Source organism: Ambystoma mexicanum, chromosome 7q, assembly GCF_040938575.1.
Source record: "Ambystoma mexicanum isolate Mex_15411 chromosome 7q, UKY_AmexF1_1, whole genome shotgun sequence".
Classification (NCBI taxonomy): domain Eukaryota; kingdom Metazoa; phylum Chordata; class Amphibia; order Caudata; family Ambystomatidae; genus Ambystoma; species Ambystoma mexicanum.
The window spans coordinates 680,011,818-680,030,972 of NC_090941.1; the positions used below are offsets into that span (position 1 = coordinate 680,011,818).

At 42.5% G+C, this 19,155-nt stretch overlaps 1 protein-coding gene across 2 annotated transcripts in view; it reads left to right on the forward strand.

The window, feature by feature from the left end:
* The first annotated feature begins 1,706 nt into the window (after window positions 1-1,706).
* MTMR6 (myotubularin related protein 6) overlaps window positions 1,707-19,155 on the forward strand; it is a 1,083,592-nt gene continuing 1,066,143 nt past the window's right edge. The window contains exon 1 of one of the 2 annotated variants that reach the window (XM_069639211.1): window positions 1,707-1,857. In XM_069639211.1, the coding sequence (XP_069495312.1) occupies window positions 1,834-1,857 (24 nt within the window). In that variant the 5' untranslated portion in view covers window positions 1,707-1,833. The remainder of the gene's footprint in view (window positions 1,858-19,155) is intronic. The other variant, XM_069639210.1, reaches the window with a different exon arrangement.

The window sequence follows — 19,155 nt, forward strand, 5'->3', positions numbered from 1 at the left end:
ATATTCGACGATGACTGTCATCCGAAGTGATTGTCCGTAGAGAGGGAATGGTGTGAAGTAGGTGCATCATGTTCCTTCGATTGAGGTTGATGTCTTTATCATCAGGGAAAAGATTTTCCACCCGAATCTTCCAGGTCCTTGGATTTTTCCCATCGAGGCACATTGAAATCATACTTGTTTTGAGATCTCTTTGATTCTTCATTTGAGCCGCAGTCATTTTGGGATTTAACTTTTGATTCTGTGAGGGTTTCACTTGCGTAGGACCTTCCACGAAGCTTGCTATCGCCTTTTTTTCGTTAGAAGTCTGGACCACAGGTAATGAATTCAAAGCCCTATGGTCAGGCTCCTTAGCATCGGCGGTATCTTCATGTCCCAGGTTGTTAGATCTGCCATTTGAGCCCGCCCTAGGCACCGAAATAATAGGAGCCGGAATCTGCGATCCTCTTGCGCCATTTGGACTCGTTGAGATGACTGAATTGATGGAGTAAGTCGACAGATCACATAAGTTGGTTGATTCATCTTGCAACTGACTATAATCCGCTTCCAAATCAATTTGTGCTCTCTTCCTGGAACATTGTATTATGGGTGCATTTCGATAAACGTTGGCTTTTTGAATTTGGGGTAAATCGACAGTTGTTTCTGGGTGTATAATTTGTTTTTTCTTATGTTTATTGCGATCAAATAGCCACAGTTTTTGCGGTGTTGGTAAATTCCTGACAAATTGTTTTGTATTGGTTGACTTTCGCTTTGAGCCTAATTTCGTGACCTTGCACACCTTTGATGATGGTTGTACCGGGTTAGCGTTACTCGGTGATGGACCAATTTCAGACAGGCTCTTTGCAGGGCCAGAAAAAATTCCGAAAGATGGTTGCTTTAATTTGCTGGGCACATTCTCTTCAGCAAGCAACTTGCTTGGTTGAATAGAGCCTGTTGAGGTGCCACATCCTAATGTGGCGGTGCTAGTTATTGAGCTGTCAGTCGAGTTTAATAAAGATTTCTCCAGAGGTAAAGACACACAGATATCAATACATTTGTTGTAAAAATATGTTTGTCAAATAGTATCTTGTTTAATTTGCATGCACAGTTGTATCAAATATTTCTATTTATGAATATATTTCTTTCAGGGACGAATCTAGTGCCCTTAGTTTATTATTCAAGCCAATGTCCAGTTTGGCCACAGTACAAAAAGATCCATAGAACGTAGCAGACCAAAGGTCGAGCCCCGACCTGCTTCGTCCTGCCCCCCAGAATCCCCAAAAAACCTACCCCCCCTCCCATCTGTCCCAAAATCCCACTGCCTCCTTTTTGGAGTACCACTAGTTCATTTTTTTCACTTCCACCACTGTTCTAGGCACTCTTGAGCTGTTCGATAGGCCATTATTGGGACGCCTCAAGGCCCAACAGGACACTGTGTGATGGGGTGGGTTTCCTGAATGTGGACCACTTTTCTTTTGTGCTCAGGGTGTTCTGTCGCATTTTGATGTGCCCGGAGCCACCCTCTCTTTCTTCACAAATATCTATCATGAATACATGGCGCATATCCTTGTTACATCCGCGTTTTGGCAGTAGTTGTATGCACATCTTAATTTATCATGTCACATACATCCCTATATTGACTGGACAGAAAGTGCAGTTTTCGTCCTGCTTGCGGATTTGTTCGCGGTGGCCGCCAGGTGGCGCTGTGACTTGGTAACCTGGGCAAACGCCGCTCCCTCCTTCCAAACCGGCAGTAAACAGTCAGAGAGGCCGGCTCAGGAAGCGTCTCCCAGGGTTGCAGTGAGAGCAGGAAGCCCCGAGAAGCCGGGCTCAGCAGTGCAACACCACCACCTCACAATGGAGCACATCAGGACCACCAAGGTACCGCCGGGCCAGCGATTACTGACACCCGTAGCCAGAGCTGTGGGGCCAGTGCTAGACTGGCTCAGGAGGGTGGAGCCCTGTAATGCAGGAAGAAGGAAGGGAAGGTGTATATGCTGTATGAGACCTTTAGATTCGCTTCGTCTGTAATATGTCTCCCCTGCTCGTAGTGTCCATTGTCCCATCAAAGTAATTGTTGCCCCTTCATTAAACTGCCCGGCGTCCTATGATAATATCGGTTGTCTCCCTGATTTATTTATTTGGAATTTTGTTAAGTGTTGCATGCATATAGAGTGACTTCATAATAGCCATTTTCGCTTTCATAAGATCATTGTGCCCCATCATAAAATGCATTCGGTCCTATCATGATATCCATTGCTCTTCATAGTAGTCACCCCCTGCCCCATCGAACTATTACTTTCCCGTAATCATACAATGTATTCTCCTCTGTAAGGTAAATGCCCTATTTCTTAATATTAAGTGACAATATACTTATGTAATTTATAATATGTGATCATGAATCTCATATACTTGCTTTCTCCCTCATTGTGAGACTAATTTCCAATGTCCAGTAATATTAATTGGTCCCCTTATTATAATCAGCAACCCTCAACATATGTATTGTTCCTTCATCATATGAATGTCCTATCAACATAAGATTCATTGATCACTCCATGCGATCCGTTTACCCCAATCGCCCTTATTACTATTGCTTATTGTCAAAATAATTGCCATCTCATACCATCACAATATTTATTGACTGTGAATCTTTCTTCTGATCATAACAATCCTCTCCCTACCAATATATTATTTGTTCGTGTTGTTGTTATATCCTAACACTCTATGCCATGTTATGTTTTTTAATACCACCATCATAACTTTCCTTGCCTCTTTTAATCCTCCTCCTTGTTTTACCTTAAACTTAACAATTTGAGGAAGGTATACATTTTGTTGGCATCACCACAGACTATCCTTTTCCTTCCCACAACGAGGTTACATCTGTAAATGGTATAATATTCTATCATCTTTGTCATATTGCGTTACCTCAACCAACTTTTTTTGTTTCAGCTCACTGAGTTTTTTGTTTTTGTTTTTGTTTACTAGAGCTGAGGTTCAAATTTGAAAACCCTTGCTTGGTCCATTATATTGTTCCAACCCCATTCTCTTCTCCTCAAATTCACTGTATACATGCTATCTGCCTGTAAATACTCCTCGTTGTCCCCGAATGACTGTTCTCTGACCCCAGTTCATGTCATATCTACTTTTCACCCCGCAGTGCACATTGATCACGTTTTGTTCATAAGCTTTTCATGAGTGGTGGTACATTGGACACTGTACGTTCTGTGAAGGCATCATGAAGCAAGACAGACAACAGATTCAATGTTTAAGCAAAACTCTTTTATTAATTTAAATGTCAGGATGGTGTAAGGTCTAACTTGCCTTATGCTAAGGTGGGATTTCCCTACCTTAAGAAACTAAGGAACGTCTGAGTCAGTAAGTTCAACCTAAGTCAGTCTCCAAAACCTGTACTTGCCCTCACAACTAAAGCTTAACAATGTGTAGGGATGTTGGCACCAAAAGAAATGGTGTTCCAAATAAAGTTTTGAGAAGCTTCTAGCTCTTGGTTTGCGCTTCAGCCCCTTCCCCAAATTCAACACAGTTTCAAAAGGCCTCAGGGTTCCAACACAGTCACTTCTCTTGACTTTCAACAAGTGTTCCAAACCAACTTTGCAACCTCCTCAGGCTTCTCAATGGTTCACTTAACTCGTTCTTTTCTAGAATAACTTCAATACTTGATAGGTACAACAGCTTCAGTATCTTAACTTTCCATGGTTCACTCCAAGTAGGGGTCACTCGGTCTAGGCGCAGTTGTCAGATCACACGGTCCACACACTACAGGTCACGCAACCGATAACCCTTTGCACTTGGTTATATTTACTTGTTTTAATTGGGCTTCCTTGCCAACACAGGCTTCCTCTTTCAACCTGTGTCAATTTTCCACTTGTAGTTCATTTTATCCTGGGCAGCTTCTTACCGCTGCCACAACGTCACTTTCACATCTTTCACTTCGTGGGGTATTTTCCTTGTCACCACCTTGCATTCACACTTCTCAATAGCACTTATTATTAGCTTGTTACTTGTTTCTTCAGCCCTTGTCACTGGCTTTAATTTGGTTAATATTTTAACATTGTCAGTTACTGCTTTAACTTGCTTTCACTGTATTAGAAATTGCAAACTACTTTCATTTTATTTTTGCATACTTTTACTTTGCATAACTTTTCCATAGTATTCAACAAACCTACAATACAAACAACCCAAAGGGAAAATCAAAAAAACTACACTGCAGCCTCCTCTACGTTAGATCCATGGCAAAACACTCAATAGAAATCCATGACCTCTTAAGCGAAGAAGACACAGACATGCTCTTTCTCACAGAAAGCTGGTTATCAGAACACTATAAAGCAGGGATCCCCAACGTGTAGCTCGGGAGCAACATGTTGCTCGCGGCACCCTAAATTGTTGCTCGCCAGCTGCTCTGGGCCATGATGTGGAGGCGTAGAAGGAGGTGCTGAATGGATGAGACCTCAGTAGCACTGTAGTCAGGACAGAGTCCTGGACTGTGCAAGAATGTTTGCCAATGAGCTCCAGTGTTTCCAGCTGGCTTATTTTTATACATGCAAGATTTGTGTTTGGTGCCACCATGCACATAGATTTTCAGTAAATGTCCTTACTTGGTATAGTAGTGTCATTGCTAAAACCCTGTCATCTCCAGTTATTTTGCCCAGCTGACAAATGTATTAATGAGTACAATATTTGATCCATGTTTGTGTCATGGAGAAAATTGGCATATTCTGTTCCTTGGTACAACTAGTATGAGAATAATGGACAAGGAGGTGGCATGCATACCCAAGTTACTTTTATTAAATAATGTGCATGCACACTTTCTGTACAAGTGAAGTTTGTGTTTGATGCCACCATGCATATTTATCGACAATATTAATTTTGGTGTCACCTGTATTTATTATTACATAGTGTCCTAGCGGATAAATGGTCATCGTTTGATACTCTACCCATCTGGCACATGGTTAATGGGCAGATATGGTAAATGCATGTCACATTTTTCATAATTAATTTGACCTGTATTCCAATCAAATTATTGTTAATCGGTTTAAACTAACAAGCCAATTAATTGATTCAAATACTTAGTTAACACCACCACACCCCTCCTATAAAGTGGTCATCAAATGCTCAAAGGTTTAACCAATGTTTCCCACTAAGTCTTGTGTAAAATTCCTTTTGGGCAGAGAAAATAGGCTCCAAATAATTGAGAGAGGTTTTTTTATTCCTAACCACTTTTTCACCAATGCAACAGCGTTCTGGAGCTTTAAAACACAACATTTGCCATAACATTTCCAAATAATTCTCGAAGTAATCTCCAAAGGCCCAATGAAGTGATCTTCAAAGCCTACCATGAAATGACCTGAAGTACTAATTAATATTTACTCGTATTTCTCCATTAAGTCAGCAGCATTTAATAACAGGGTTCATATTTTTCATACAATTCACACAGAACAAGCCCAAAATAAAAAAGCAACTTTAACATATTCAAACCTGCTATATATAAAAGCCTGATCATTACAATTAATTATATATAACATAGCTCCCATGCTTTCCACGCTTATGCAAAACAGAGAAACAACAGCAAATTAACAGAAAATTAACCAAATCTTTGACTCCTATTTTGCAAGTGCACTTTGTGCTTCCTCCTGCACACCTTCTTAACTTATTGAGGAGTGGGTACATTTAAATGTACCATTACCACCAGCATCCTGCATTCTGGGGATCTTATTTCACAGATTTCTCCTTGTCCTCTTATATGTGTACGTAAGTATGTATATAAGGCTAACGTGGGCAGCCTATGTATATTTTGGACTTCTGACTCTTTTTCCATCGGACAAGCTCTTGCTTATGAGCTATTTTGAGGTGACTTAATGCACCAAATTTAGTTATATCCCATCCCTACCCAAATGGAAAGTGCCTTACAACCGCCCATAACCACAGTATTATTCTTCACCAGGGGAGGCTACACTCGCACTTTATCTGAAATCACTTTATGATTAGCAGAAAATCCCAGATGTGCTTTTAAAAAATAAGGAAAAAAATGCTTAACTGGCCTGACACTTTCAAATTGAACACCCCCAATTCAGCTCCCAGGCGCTAGCAGGTGTATCTGCAGGGAGACCTGCTATTTGGCACAGGAATATATTTTGCAACTCCTCCAGGAAATGACAGTTCTAAACACCCTAGATTTTGCGCCCTTAAAATCATGGAGCAGATATACCTCCAGACACTTCTCCAAACAGAATGCAGCAAACTTGAAATAACAACGTAAAAAGCCATTTAATCATAAATGATGTCTTTTCACCTATCTTCTTAAAATGACTGACGCAAGCACTGCTCTTTCAGAAGAGTAGGCTCAAATAAAAATGAGACTTCCCCCTCGTCTCTACATTCATTTTAAAACTAGCTGCAAGGTTTCACGCTTTGCCTGAACACCATCATTTTTGTTTTTATTATATTTAATTTCAAACTGTAATTTCCAAAATAGTAACTTGTGTTTAGCAGGCCCTGTTGGAGACCTACTGGGGGCAAGTCCAAAATAGCTGTGTCTTCTGCATAAGGAAGCATGCTATAAAATGAGCCATTCAGTTGGAGGGTGGATTAACCTTCCTAAGGGAAGTACTAGAATCACCATCCAAAAGGAATACATTGGGACCAACTGACATCCCTGCTTATCACTTTTATTGGTGTTGGAAAACAATGTATGATTCCACAATCTTGTATACTGGACAGATGCTGAGATGTCTGCGTATCATGTTGGATAAGACTTAAAAAACCATTAGTGACCTTTATGAATGTCGAAGTAGGACTCGGACACAGTGGGCTCATGTTGATTGACCTATACTTTTATTGAAAGTAAAAGGGTGGGGGACTGGGGAAACTGCTGGCTTTCCCTAAAGCTAAGAGGGCTTTCCCTACCTCAACCAAAACTAAGGAAACTGTCAGGATGTCTTCTCTAAAGTAAATAGTACACCGTCACAAGTCCAAAGCCTATTTCCGTCCCTCAAACTATTGACTAACCTATAAAAAACAAAAGGTCTTCTAAATTCAGAAGAATAAGTTGTAGATCCAATCAAAGAGTTCCAAGTAACAAAAGTTCCAAACAACAAAGGTTCCAAACCCAACGTTCTTAAATGTAAAACAAGTTCCATAAAGATCTTAGATATTTCTCTGGTGCACAAACTTTGCAACAACCAGGGGCAACGACTCCCATGTCCTGGTTCCTTCTCTTGGCAACACTCTATTTATTGGACCACAACCAGGGGCAATGACTCCTTTGCCCTGGTTCCTTCTCTTGTAGGTCCCAAATCTCTGCTTCTCCCTCTTTCCGCTTGGGCCAACTTGGTTCACTTCCCTGCCAAGTATGGTCCTTAGTAAATTACTCTGCGGTTTCCCTTCTTCTCATGGGATTGTTCCCCAGGCCCCTCTTTATGTTTGGGAACTGGGAGCCCTCTTCTCCCAAGTACAACCACGAGGAAGAGGACTTGTGTGTTTCTCGTGTAGTGGGTCCTAAACCCCCCTTCTTTGCACGAGGGTACTTGGAGCCCTTTCCTCCCAAGTACCGCCAAAAGGAAGAGGACTCATTTTGCTTTTGTTTGGTGGGTCCCAGACCCTTAAGTTTCACTTGTTGGGGGACAGACATGGTTCACATGCCTGCCAGGTACTGTGACTATTAAGATGCTGACTGCACTGTCTTATTTTCCCACCAGCCAGCCTGAGTGCTCCCCCTTTGTAGTGGGCTCTGGTCTGCCCGGGAACACTGTAGTGTCAATCTTTCCCAGGGCAGCGTTGTCTTCCTTTCACACGCTTCCCTGTCTGCAGGAACACCAGGTTCCTCTCTGTCGGCTCGCCTTCTGGTCCTTCCACTGTGGACTGGCCCCTGTCCTTCGAGCTCCCCTCTTGGCATCCTGGTGTGCTTCCTTGCACCTTCCTGCACTGTGCTGGCTCCTGCAGCTCCTTCATGGAGGACTAGACAACTTCTTCCTGAGTCCCTCTTCCTTTTGTACTCTGCATTGGCCAATGAGCAGCCAGCAACAACTAAACGGCTCATTGTGGTTCTTAGGAGAACTCTTCATGCCTCCGCTCCTCCTCTTCATCCCAGTACTTATTCCAAGTTGTCTAGAATGCTCATGTTGGTTATGCGGTACACTCTACATTCCTCCATGCATCTTCTTTGTCTCAGTGGTTGTCAATAGCATATCTTTCAACTCTTCCCCATTCTTCCTCGTCTCAGTATTTCTACCCTTGATCTCCCTTGGGTCGGTATTGCTCTTCATAGTCCCAGTACTTATGTAGGGAAATGGCAGGGCGACTATAGCTCATGAGTCTATTAGGGAAGGGGTTGTTCTTTGGGCTATAGGAAGGGGGGTTCTAGGGTCCGGTGTTTGGCAAGGATATTGCGTTCTCAGGGTAGGGCCGTTCCTAGTCACATGAGAGGTTTCCTCTCCCATGTGATCCTCTCCCTGTGCACCACCCTCAGGGGAACTATTGTACCAAGGACGTACCGCCCTGGCCCCATGGGAATGGTCTCCCCCATAGGGGAGAAGGGACAGCATCCACAGATTTGTCACAGACTCCAATAAAATGTAAATTACACCACATTAGGTTTCTATCAATCAAATACCGACGAAATCCACCCTGGAGTGCATAATTGGGGACTAACACCGCCAAACCACCACTTGTAATCTGGCAGTGATACCAGTGGACCAAGTGGCAGTAACGGTACCGTTGAGATGCCACCAAACTCGTAATGAGCCCCAATGTCCAGTAAGGGAATTGGCCTATAACCATGAGGGGCTCTTGGTCCAAGAAATACTTGTCTAAGCGGATGGCATAATGCCTGTCTTGACAACAGCAATAAACATAAAACGATTTGGTGTCCTTCAAAAAAGCTCCCATTGTTTTTCAAATTCTTTTTTTGTCTTAAGGCAATTTTATATGCCATTTTGAAACTATAAATCTGACCAGCAGTGTACACATCCCTCATTAAGTCATGGTTCAGTTTTCTTTTCGAGATTCTACATTCTGCATCGAACCATGGTGCATCCCTTTCTATAACCTGGAACTCCTGAACTTGGGGGCACGGTTTGCCAATAGCTCTGTCCTCAATAGTTTCTCCTAAAGAATCAATCAAACTGACGCTTTCCTTTGTAGCATCTGAACTGTTCAACAGTTTTAAGAGAATATCTTAATTTCTTGTGAATTAGTAATTCTTTCCAATGCCTCCTTTTCGAGCGTAGGCATCGCCAACCAGCCTCTCTGGCAGTCAGATATCTTCTTCGTGGTGCCTACCCTGGCCATTGAAAAATGTACTCAAGAGGATTGTGTTTACTCTTTGATCAATAAGAAATGTAACATTTCATAACATTCCTGAAGAAAAAAAACATCCACAATACAGTCATCAATAACTGTGGAACAGTATTGCCGATCTTGCATGCTTAGGAATGCACCATTTGCCATTAAAGATTCCATAAAATCCAAGGCTGAATCTCAGTAGACCTGAGAAATCAGTGCTCTGTTTGTGGCCATTTTTACCATCCATACATTGGTAATGTTTATTTACTCCTACTTTATTTTTGAACAGCTGGACTGGTCCTACATGTCTAAAAATGTACTACTGACCACTCAGTTTCCTCAACATTTCTTGTAAAAAACCACTTAACGTCAAATGAAGTTAAAGGCCTTGCACATTTCCTTGACTAGATAACACGTGATCTAGATAACTATTAAGTTTAAGTACTGTAAATTAAATGTTCTATATGCAGTTTTAACTTGGTTACATTTCTAATTTGTGTTGCAATCATTTATCCGCCAACTGTGCGGCGATATGTTCGGTCGGAAAATTGATGTTGCTCACCATTTAATTTGATATGCCAATTTTGCTCATTGCGCACAAAAGGTTGGGGACCCCTGCTATAAAGCCATCGCGAATGTAGTAACACCAGACAATTATAAATGAATACACACCAACAGAGAAAGCCGGAGAGGAGGAAGAATTGCAATCATATAGAAAGAACAGATCCGAGCATCTTGAATCATCACAACCAACGCATAAAACTATGAATCCCTCCTCATCAAGATAAAACTCAATGACCAATCCAATATAGTATTCCTCCTGATCTACAAACCACCGTTTTACAACCCCAACTTTGCAACGAAAGTAGCAGACGAGGACGCCATGCTATCAACCCACCATGACAACCTACTCCTACTGGGAGATTTCAACATATGGTTCAAAAAAGAAAATGAGTGCACAGCAAACTCACTCTCTGAACTCCTGGAAACTTTGTATTTCAAGCAAATAGTAAACTGATCCACCCACACCGCTGGACACAACCTAGATGCAATCCGTGCCACCTTTTTCAATCGTATGGAGTGACCACTCCTTAATACCATTCTACATCACACTCCAAACCCGCCTACCAACCCGGGAAGGAAATACTTGTTTTCAGTAAGAAAAGAAACTGGAAAAATCTGGACCTAGAGGCCCTAGCAAACCTTCTAGATTCAACCGCCCCAAGCGAAAGAGAACCCACCGAAACAGTCCTAGACACAACAGAAGAAACACTCGACAATTGGATCACCAAGGCCCTTGACCGATTAGCACCAGCTAAAACATTCAAAGCAGCGCCCAAAAAGCTGGCAGAAAAATGGTTCACAGAAGAACTAAAAAAACAACTGCAAAATGGAAAAAAATGGAGGGAACAATACACATGAAGAGACAAAATAAAATACCAAAGACACCTCAAACTATACATATCAACAGTCCTTAAAGCAAAAAAGTTCTACTACGCCACAAGAATAGAATCAGCAAACAATCCACAGAAAGAACTCTGCAAAATCATCAGATTAAAAAAAAAAAAAAAAAAAAAAACTCTCCCTTCAAGAATTCCATCACCCCGACACATGCACTTTGTGACAACATCACCAACCACCTAACAGCAAAAATAGACACAATCCAGGAGACCATCAACCTAGCACGGGCAATTACAATCATGCCTGGCGGACCACAGACACCGGGTGAAACACAGATTAGAGCAAAACTCCCCTGCCTCGAACCAATCAAAGAAGAAACTTTTGCCACACTGATTAAGTACACCGATCTCGCAGTATCCCCAAGGGACCCCTGTTCCCCGGACATCTTCAAAGGAATCTTCAAACACAGAACCCCGGCGACACACTTCTGGAACCTAATGAATCTATCACTCAAAAGAGGAATAGTACCGCCTCCTTCAAATCAGCATACATTAAATCACTGATTAAAAAAAGGAATCAGAAAGTGTAGAACACCCAAGCAACTACAGACCAATATCCAACCTGCCGTACAGCGAAGATACTGGAGATCCATGTGTACAAAATCTTTCTTAAACACGTAGAAACAAATGGAATACTTAACCGGTCACAAGTTGGCGTCAGACCCATGAGAGGACCAGAATCAGCACTCGTATCGATATGGAATGACCTGAAAATAAATGCAGTCAATGATGCCTTATCGGCCCTAATACTATTGCACATATCAGCGGCTTTTGACACAATCAGCCATGGAACACTAATACAAAAATTGGAGTGCGGCATACAGGAATCCCCACTAAAGTGGCTTACGTCATTCCTAACAAACCGACACAAAACAACCTACCTACTACCGTTCACCATATCCTGCGGAGTCCCACAGGGATCCAGGATCTCTCCTCTACTTTCCAAAACCTACATGTGCACACTGATGAAAATCATCCGAACACACGGATTAACCACCTTCAACTATGCAGATGACGCACAACTGATTGTGAAAACAAACAGAACACAGGAAAAAAAATACTCAGACATCTACAACTGGATGACAACAAAAAAACCTGAAACTGAACCCGGCAAAAAACAGAAATAATGCTCTCTCCCACAGGATTAAACAAAGGGAACCCACAAATGGACTGACCAATCGGCATGGGAACGCAACCAGAGACTACCAATGTAGTAAATAACCTAGGAATACTCATGGACAATGGACTACTACTGGAACCACAAGTCAACTCAATCGCCAAAAAATCCTCCTACGACTGCTCAGAGGATTACTCCCCTACCTCTCCCTTCCTCACACAGCCTCTGCAATCATATCCCTGATATTCACAAGAATTGACTATGAAAACGGCCTCAAACTAGGAATGCTGGAAAGACTTATCAAGAAATTCCAAAGGGTTCAAAATACAGCAGCCAGGGTCCTGTTAAGACTAAACGGAAGAGACCACATCACTGCTGCACTGAAAAGCCTACACTGGTTACCAGTAAAAAAAGCGCATCAAATTCTGCATCACCCACAAAACCTTGCACAGACAAGGAGCGGAATTCCTCCAAGACTAGATTAGCCGGTATCGCCCACAAAGGGAACTAAGATCCAGCAACGACCTACAAATAGAGGCAAAGCACTATTGAAAAAAGGAAATTTGTTGCAACAGCGTTTTCACAGCTAATTGCTAACTTCTGGAACAATATGTCCAAAGAAATTAGAACCACAGAAGACCACATCACCTTCAGGAAACTGCTCAAAACCTGGCTATTTAGCAGACAATGACATCCTCGAAGGGTTACCGGCAATACCACTACCACAGACCAACAACTAGAGAGGAGACGTGAGGGGCCAAAAGAACCACAAACAAGAAGCTGGCTAGATACCGTCAAGCAGCATTCAAAGGGCTGTGCCAGAGAGGCTCCAACAAACGGACTGACTTTACTAACCCATTTTCCCTTCCTGCTCCTTCTACATAACTGACATCACCACACCAGACCTGGAATAGACACACTCCACATAAACAAACAGAGAACCAATACCATGTCCAGACCTAGAGTGAGCCACCCATGTAGTCCACAAACCATCAACAATGCAACTACGCACGAAGATGCTGGATTATCTTACAGCTACTACGTCCTGTGACTCTGGACCTTTTGGACACTATCTAACCAGTCCACATGACCAACCGACACAACGCACCAACACAAAACACCACCACACACCGAGGCACAGAGTCGTACCCATATGATTACAACGCACAAGGCCTCTCAAAAACAACCACATGCAAAACAACACTTTCAGACGCCAGTTCCTCCTGGTTCTGAATTTATCCTCTTCCCCCCCTATCTCCACTAACCCCCCACCTCTGTCTCTTGAAGAGCCACGCGAGTGCCTGCAAACTGCCCCTGGATTGTAGAGGTGTGCGGTACAAATGAACATAACAAATAATGCATGAAACACTTTGCAGCTCGCTCAGCATTCATAAATATTTCCTTCAGTCTCCTGACCCTCTTCTCATGAGTTTTCATCTGATCGGCAACTCCTTGTGCCCAAGCCCAGTCCCTAGAGTGCCCCGGCGTGACTATTCCCTTTCTGTCACTCACCGGTCAACAGAAAATCCTCTGGGTGCTTTCGGTTTTCTCCTCTGCTGTCTCTCGCTCACCTTTCACTCTCTGGGAGCTTTGGCTGCGCACGTCCACTACGAACCTGCCTGCTGCTTTCGGGGGCTCCTTGAAGTCTTCAGGGTCCCCCATTCCAGCGCAGGACACACAGCACTGGAGTCTGCAGGGCTCCCGACCTCCTCACAGCCCGTTCGGGCTGCAGCGTTTCTCGCTCTCCTGCAGCTGCCTCTCCAGCCTGCTCCGTACCGGGTTGCTGCATCCTTCTCCCCAAGCGGGTTTCTTCCTCCAGGCAGGATTCCCTCTCCAAATGGGTCTCTCCTTTTTATATACACCTGCAGCCTTCCAACTGGCTGCAGGTTTAAGTCATTCGCCTGACCCCCAATTAGTTGGACTTGCCTGACCATGTTAGTGATTTTTAACAGACCTCTTTTTCATCTCGGTACCAGACTGGTGTGCACAACGGGAAGTGTACATTACTCCTAGTTGCCTCTGCTTCGTCCCAGTCTTAAAGGCATATTAATTGGGAATAGTGTGTGGGAAAAAGGGGCAGACTGATTATGACCTATAAAGGTAGGGTGGAGGGCAGGGTGCATTCTGTCAAGGGAAAGGGGGATACCATGTCTCTTCCATGTCTCTTCTCAAGATATCCTCTCCCCAAGGTCTCTCCACCCAGGTGATCCCCCCTCGCATATCCACCCCCAGGGTCAGGATCCAAAAGAGAGAGCCTTTCTCTGGCCACCTGAGAAGAGTATTCAATGGGAGTAGATGGGAGGATGCCATACATATTTCTTATCAAAATTCTATGTACTCCTAAGTAGTGGACACAGTGTGATTAGTGCAAATGGTGGCTAGTGATTGTAGCCTGTAAATATACACCTGATCGCTCATGTCCTTCGTCTCTTGAATTTGTCAGTGCAGAGGGACCAGAGGTCGGTGTGCTTGTGCTGTCATTGCCTTTGTCCATTCTGCTTCTCTAGGTGACTAGGTCATCAACATAAATCTAACCATTTGATATTTTCTGGAAAAAAGGAAGCAGTTTAGATGTGTAACACAACAGTGCTGCACTTGTTTCACAAGTTCTGTAAAATAGATCCAGTAAAGCAGGGTCTCTTTTCCCAACTCTGTGGTTAACTGGCTAGTTTGCTATTTGGCACTACTCAGAGTGACAGGTATGAGGGGCTCATTTTCTGTAATACGATTGCTATTTGTCATTGCTATCAAAGTCAAAGTGTGTTTGCATGGTTAATAGTCATCATATCAATGCGTTAGTTAGAAATGGGCAAGGCATTTGAAATTGCATAGCAAGACAAACCATGGACTGATGGAAAAGGCTGTCCATCACTTCCCATCTTAAAAAACACAGTCCATTATTTCCCTTAATGTCTGCTGATGCACAGAGCTGCCTCATTTTCTTAATTGTAGGTTGGGCCTTCACTATTGCAGAAGAATGGACCCGATGCTTATGTTAGGGCACTGGAGTAGAGGGTATAGTGTGAGTGATTTGATTGTGCATGACTTGGTTAGCTTTTCTCTCGTTATACTTGTACACAATCTGCAAAATTATCAATAAACAAAATCTGTTTGAAAGTAAAGTGCAACAGTAGGCTTTTTGTGGATCTTTTGGGAGAAGTGCAAATCTGAGGAGAGAGAGAGAGAACAGTGAAATAGGTGTAGAATTGTTAGTGAGTAATTATTTCCTCTTTCATCTCTATTGGTATTGCCATAGCCATTGTTGTGCTGTTCTTTCGTCAGTGGCTTTGTTTGCTTCTGTAAGGCTGCCTTTTTGACAAATCACTTTTTGAAAGTTGTTCTCGGCTTGTGCAATGTCTTTGCAACATTCTTTGTTGTGACAGTTGAAGATGCATTTATTGAAAAAGAGAAATGTAATTGTCTTTTCATTGTAACATTGGTATGTTGGTGAGCCATCAAACTATGGAGCTACAGGGCGCCTTAACCACTGTTACAACATGTGATGTTCCTCTTCTGCCTCATTGCTTGGGTGTCTCCCTTAGCCAACATTACACAACAATGCTATGGTAATGATTCTCATGCAACACCGTTCCACATTGTGACAGAAAAGCAGGTTTTCTCTCACAATTAACAGATACCCTCTCTCCAATGGAACAGATGTGCACTAACCTTCTGAGCACACAATCCCATGGTCAAATGTTGACTGGACAGTTAGCCTTGCATTCTTCAAAGGTCGAGACATTGACTGAGGCAATAATAATCACAGTGATTAGATGTTAGAAAAAGCCTGAATGAACCACTACATCATGTTAAATACCTATCTGGATTACCTCCATAGGGCCGGGACTTGCTTAGTTTCTGTTTTAGTTATAAATGGAGCCATTATATTTTATTTATTTTTGTTTTGTAGCAGTGCTTGCACTGACTGGCTGGAGTGTCAGGCTTTTAATGTTTGGATTGTAGTCTTGCAGATCGGAAAGATGTTGTGAACCCTGTGATCAGTGTAATGACAATCACTCAAGTTTGAGCAAGGGCCTTCCTGCCGCTGACCAATTATAGTTCCATTCACCACTTTGTCTCCAAGTTACGGCTAGATATTCCATACTTATCCGTGCCTCATGTAAAATTTTGAGGTGCATGTATTTTATACCCATTATGTAACTAGTGTTAATTGAATTGTAAGAGTAAAAATGATTTGCCTACACAGGAGTGTAAAATGTATGTGACAGGAAACCTTCTCCTACACATTCATATGACCGAACACATCACATATACACATCTTGATGATGAATGCACGCTTTGCAGGAACTCAGAAAAATACTTCAGTGCAATGCAACCATGCATTCACTTTAAAAAGCATAATTTGTTTGTTACAAAGAATACTTCACAATGGTAGCTACGTTTTCCATCTCGTGACTGATAGGACCCTAACATGCAATGAATACATATGCATGCCTAATACTCCTCTCAATGACCTCTACAGACACGAAAAACACAGACTTGAAAAGAAAAAAAAAACATTATCACACAGTGCAGTTTCTTTCTAAAAAAACTCAATGCACGCAGCTCAAAGAGCAAATGTCTTGTTTTCATACTGCTTCTCTACGGCATGCAATTTAATCCAGGCAGATATAAATCAAGATGTTCTGGTTTCTGTCAAGTGACTTGACCTTTGCACTGCCCTATGCTCTCAACAAGTGTATAAATGATATGTACAGAAAGATAAAAGGTGTCATATTGACAATATTTTAATGCTTAAAAAGGCCTATTATGACCCTTATCTGGAGGTATGGGTAGCAGGATAAGTAGTCGAGAGTGGAAGAGGTAGAGGTGGTGGCCAGAACGATTGTTGGTGAGCGAGAGAAAGGAGTGCTGTAGAGCGTCATGAACTTTACACAAAAAATAGTTTGCAAAGTCATTACCAGAAAGCGAGGAGGCGATTGGTATTGGCTTGAAGTATTAGCAAAGATTGGAGGTTAGATGAAAATATGCTGAGTGATTGTGAAGGGAGGATGTTAGGTTTGTGATGTAGGTGGATTTGGCAGATTCCAGTGCAGAGGTTAGGGCAGCAAGTGATTTTCTTTTTTTCGTAGGCTAAGAATATGGTAGGTGCCCAGAATTTTCACAAGCACCATAGTTCATCGCACTTATTTGTTTTGAGGGACGGAATTTCAGAGGTGATCCAAATTGAGGACAAGGAAGGGAAGGTGTTAATATGTGAAACAAACCGATGTCAACAAACTTGTGGAACACTCGTGTCCCCTGCATACCTAATTCTATTGTGATCCAATTAAAATTTAATACCTTCTAGGTAGTTTGTTATGGTTCTATTTTCTGCTTAAAGAAATTATTTCAATTCACTAGTTTTTATATTTATCAACATTTTATAAGCACAATATATTGTACACAATTATATTTTCAACAACAATAGACAATGAAAAATCAGCAATACATCATGTATTCTGCTCTACGCATTTCGGGAATTATTTTCCCTTCCTCAGGAGCTATTATTTGTGTTTTTTTTGGTTTTATTTGTGCCTCAAATGCACTCTGATCTTCAAAACTTAGAAAAGAGTATACCTATTTTTTGAGATGATCTATACAAAACCTTTCTTAATATGTACATCATAAATAATTATCATGATCTTTTTCTTAATATTCACCTGGTGTCAGTTTGGCTATCAGGGCCTAAGCTGTGTGCTGTATTCATAAATGCTGTAAGGAATGCATGATATCAACAGTAAGACAGACACAAGTGACCACAGTTCAAGCGTGTTTATTGAGCTTTCACAAGTGTCTGATAAACGCCTATCCTAAATCTAAACCTAAATCTACAAATTGGAGCAAGCTACGACCATCAAATATTAATTATACAGTCCTACTGAGTCTTGTCAAAATAAAAGTGCCTATACTAAAAAAAAAAAAAACTATTGCCAGTCCTTACCGCTAATTTACAAATAGTGTAGGGTAATGTTCATGAAAAAGAAAGAAGTGTTCACAAAATTATATTTCAGGAGATTCGGGCTGTTGGCCTCCCTTCACCACGTTTTCAGCACAGGGCAAGGCGTTTCACTTGAGCAAAGTACACACTCTGGCTTCTTCGACACAAGGATACAGTTAAATTTCCAGCAACAGTGCCTTCTGTGCCCAAGTCTCTTCTCATCAAAGTCTCTTGATTCAGAGGGCCTGATGTACAAAAAATTAAGATACACAGTTCTTTTTTTCTTACAAGTATTTAACTCTGGTGCTCCACCCTGGACCCCCCAACCCCTTCAGTCGAGCTCAGATCCCTGTTATTTTACGATTATTAGTTCAGAGAATATTCATTTTCTCGGGTGACTTACGGTTCACCCCGAATCCCCCTCAGCCGGGCTCAGATCTGTTCCCTTTTCCAATTAGTCTCCGTCAGCCGGGCTTGGACCAATTGTAGTTCATCTTGGTTTATTGAAGACTTAAAAATGTGCTCAGGATTTATCTTGACCCGTTGCAGGACCACTTTGTCATGATCTCTGCTTCCAAAAGGTCAGGGTTTTCCCAACTCCCTTGGAAGCAGATCCATAACCCAGGTTCCGAGTGCCAACCAGTCCCAATTGGGACCTTTTGGACCCAGTCCTGGCGCCAGTGGCACCAGGCTCATAAATATGCCCAGTCCCAGCGCTGGAAGCGCCGGGCTCATAATGCTTGGGTGGACTTACCTGCAGCAGACCATGCTGCTTACTTGCCTGCCAGTTGAGCCTCTGATCCTCTTCTGTTTGGAACTACTTTTCCTGTTGGGTGGGGCAGGAGCCACTCCCTAGATTCAGAACACTGGAACTCTTCTGGAAAGCAGGAACTCTTTTCTTACCTAGGCGTGGCTGTGGAAGGAGACACCTAAGCACTACAGGAGGCTATTTAAACCACACCCGATGGATGAATCTTGCTTTGCATTATTCTGCATCCTCTGCAGCAGAACGCTCATCGTGTCTTCTGCATCTGATCCTGGGCCTAAGGAAAAAGGCTTACCATCCTGAATCCAGTCTTCAGCAACACCTATAAAGACAAGAAAGAACAGGTTAGCATTACGGTCTTCAGTGACAGCTCTTCACTTACCTGGTCCATCGGCTGTCACCAACGCCTCGCGCTGCTTTCCGGCATCTGAAAGACAAAGGCTTACCTACTCTTCGTGCGCTCCGGAGGTCTTCACACTGCATTCCGGCATCTGAAAGACAAAAGCTTACCAACTCTTTGCACGCTCCGGAGGCCTTCGGCGCTGCATCGCGCATCTGAAAGACAAAACAAGGTGCGTTTAAAGACATTGGGGAACTT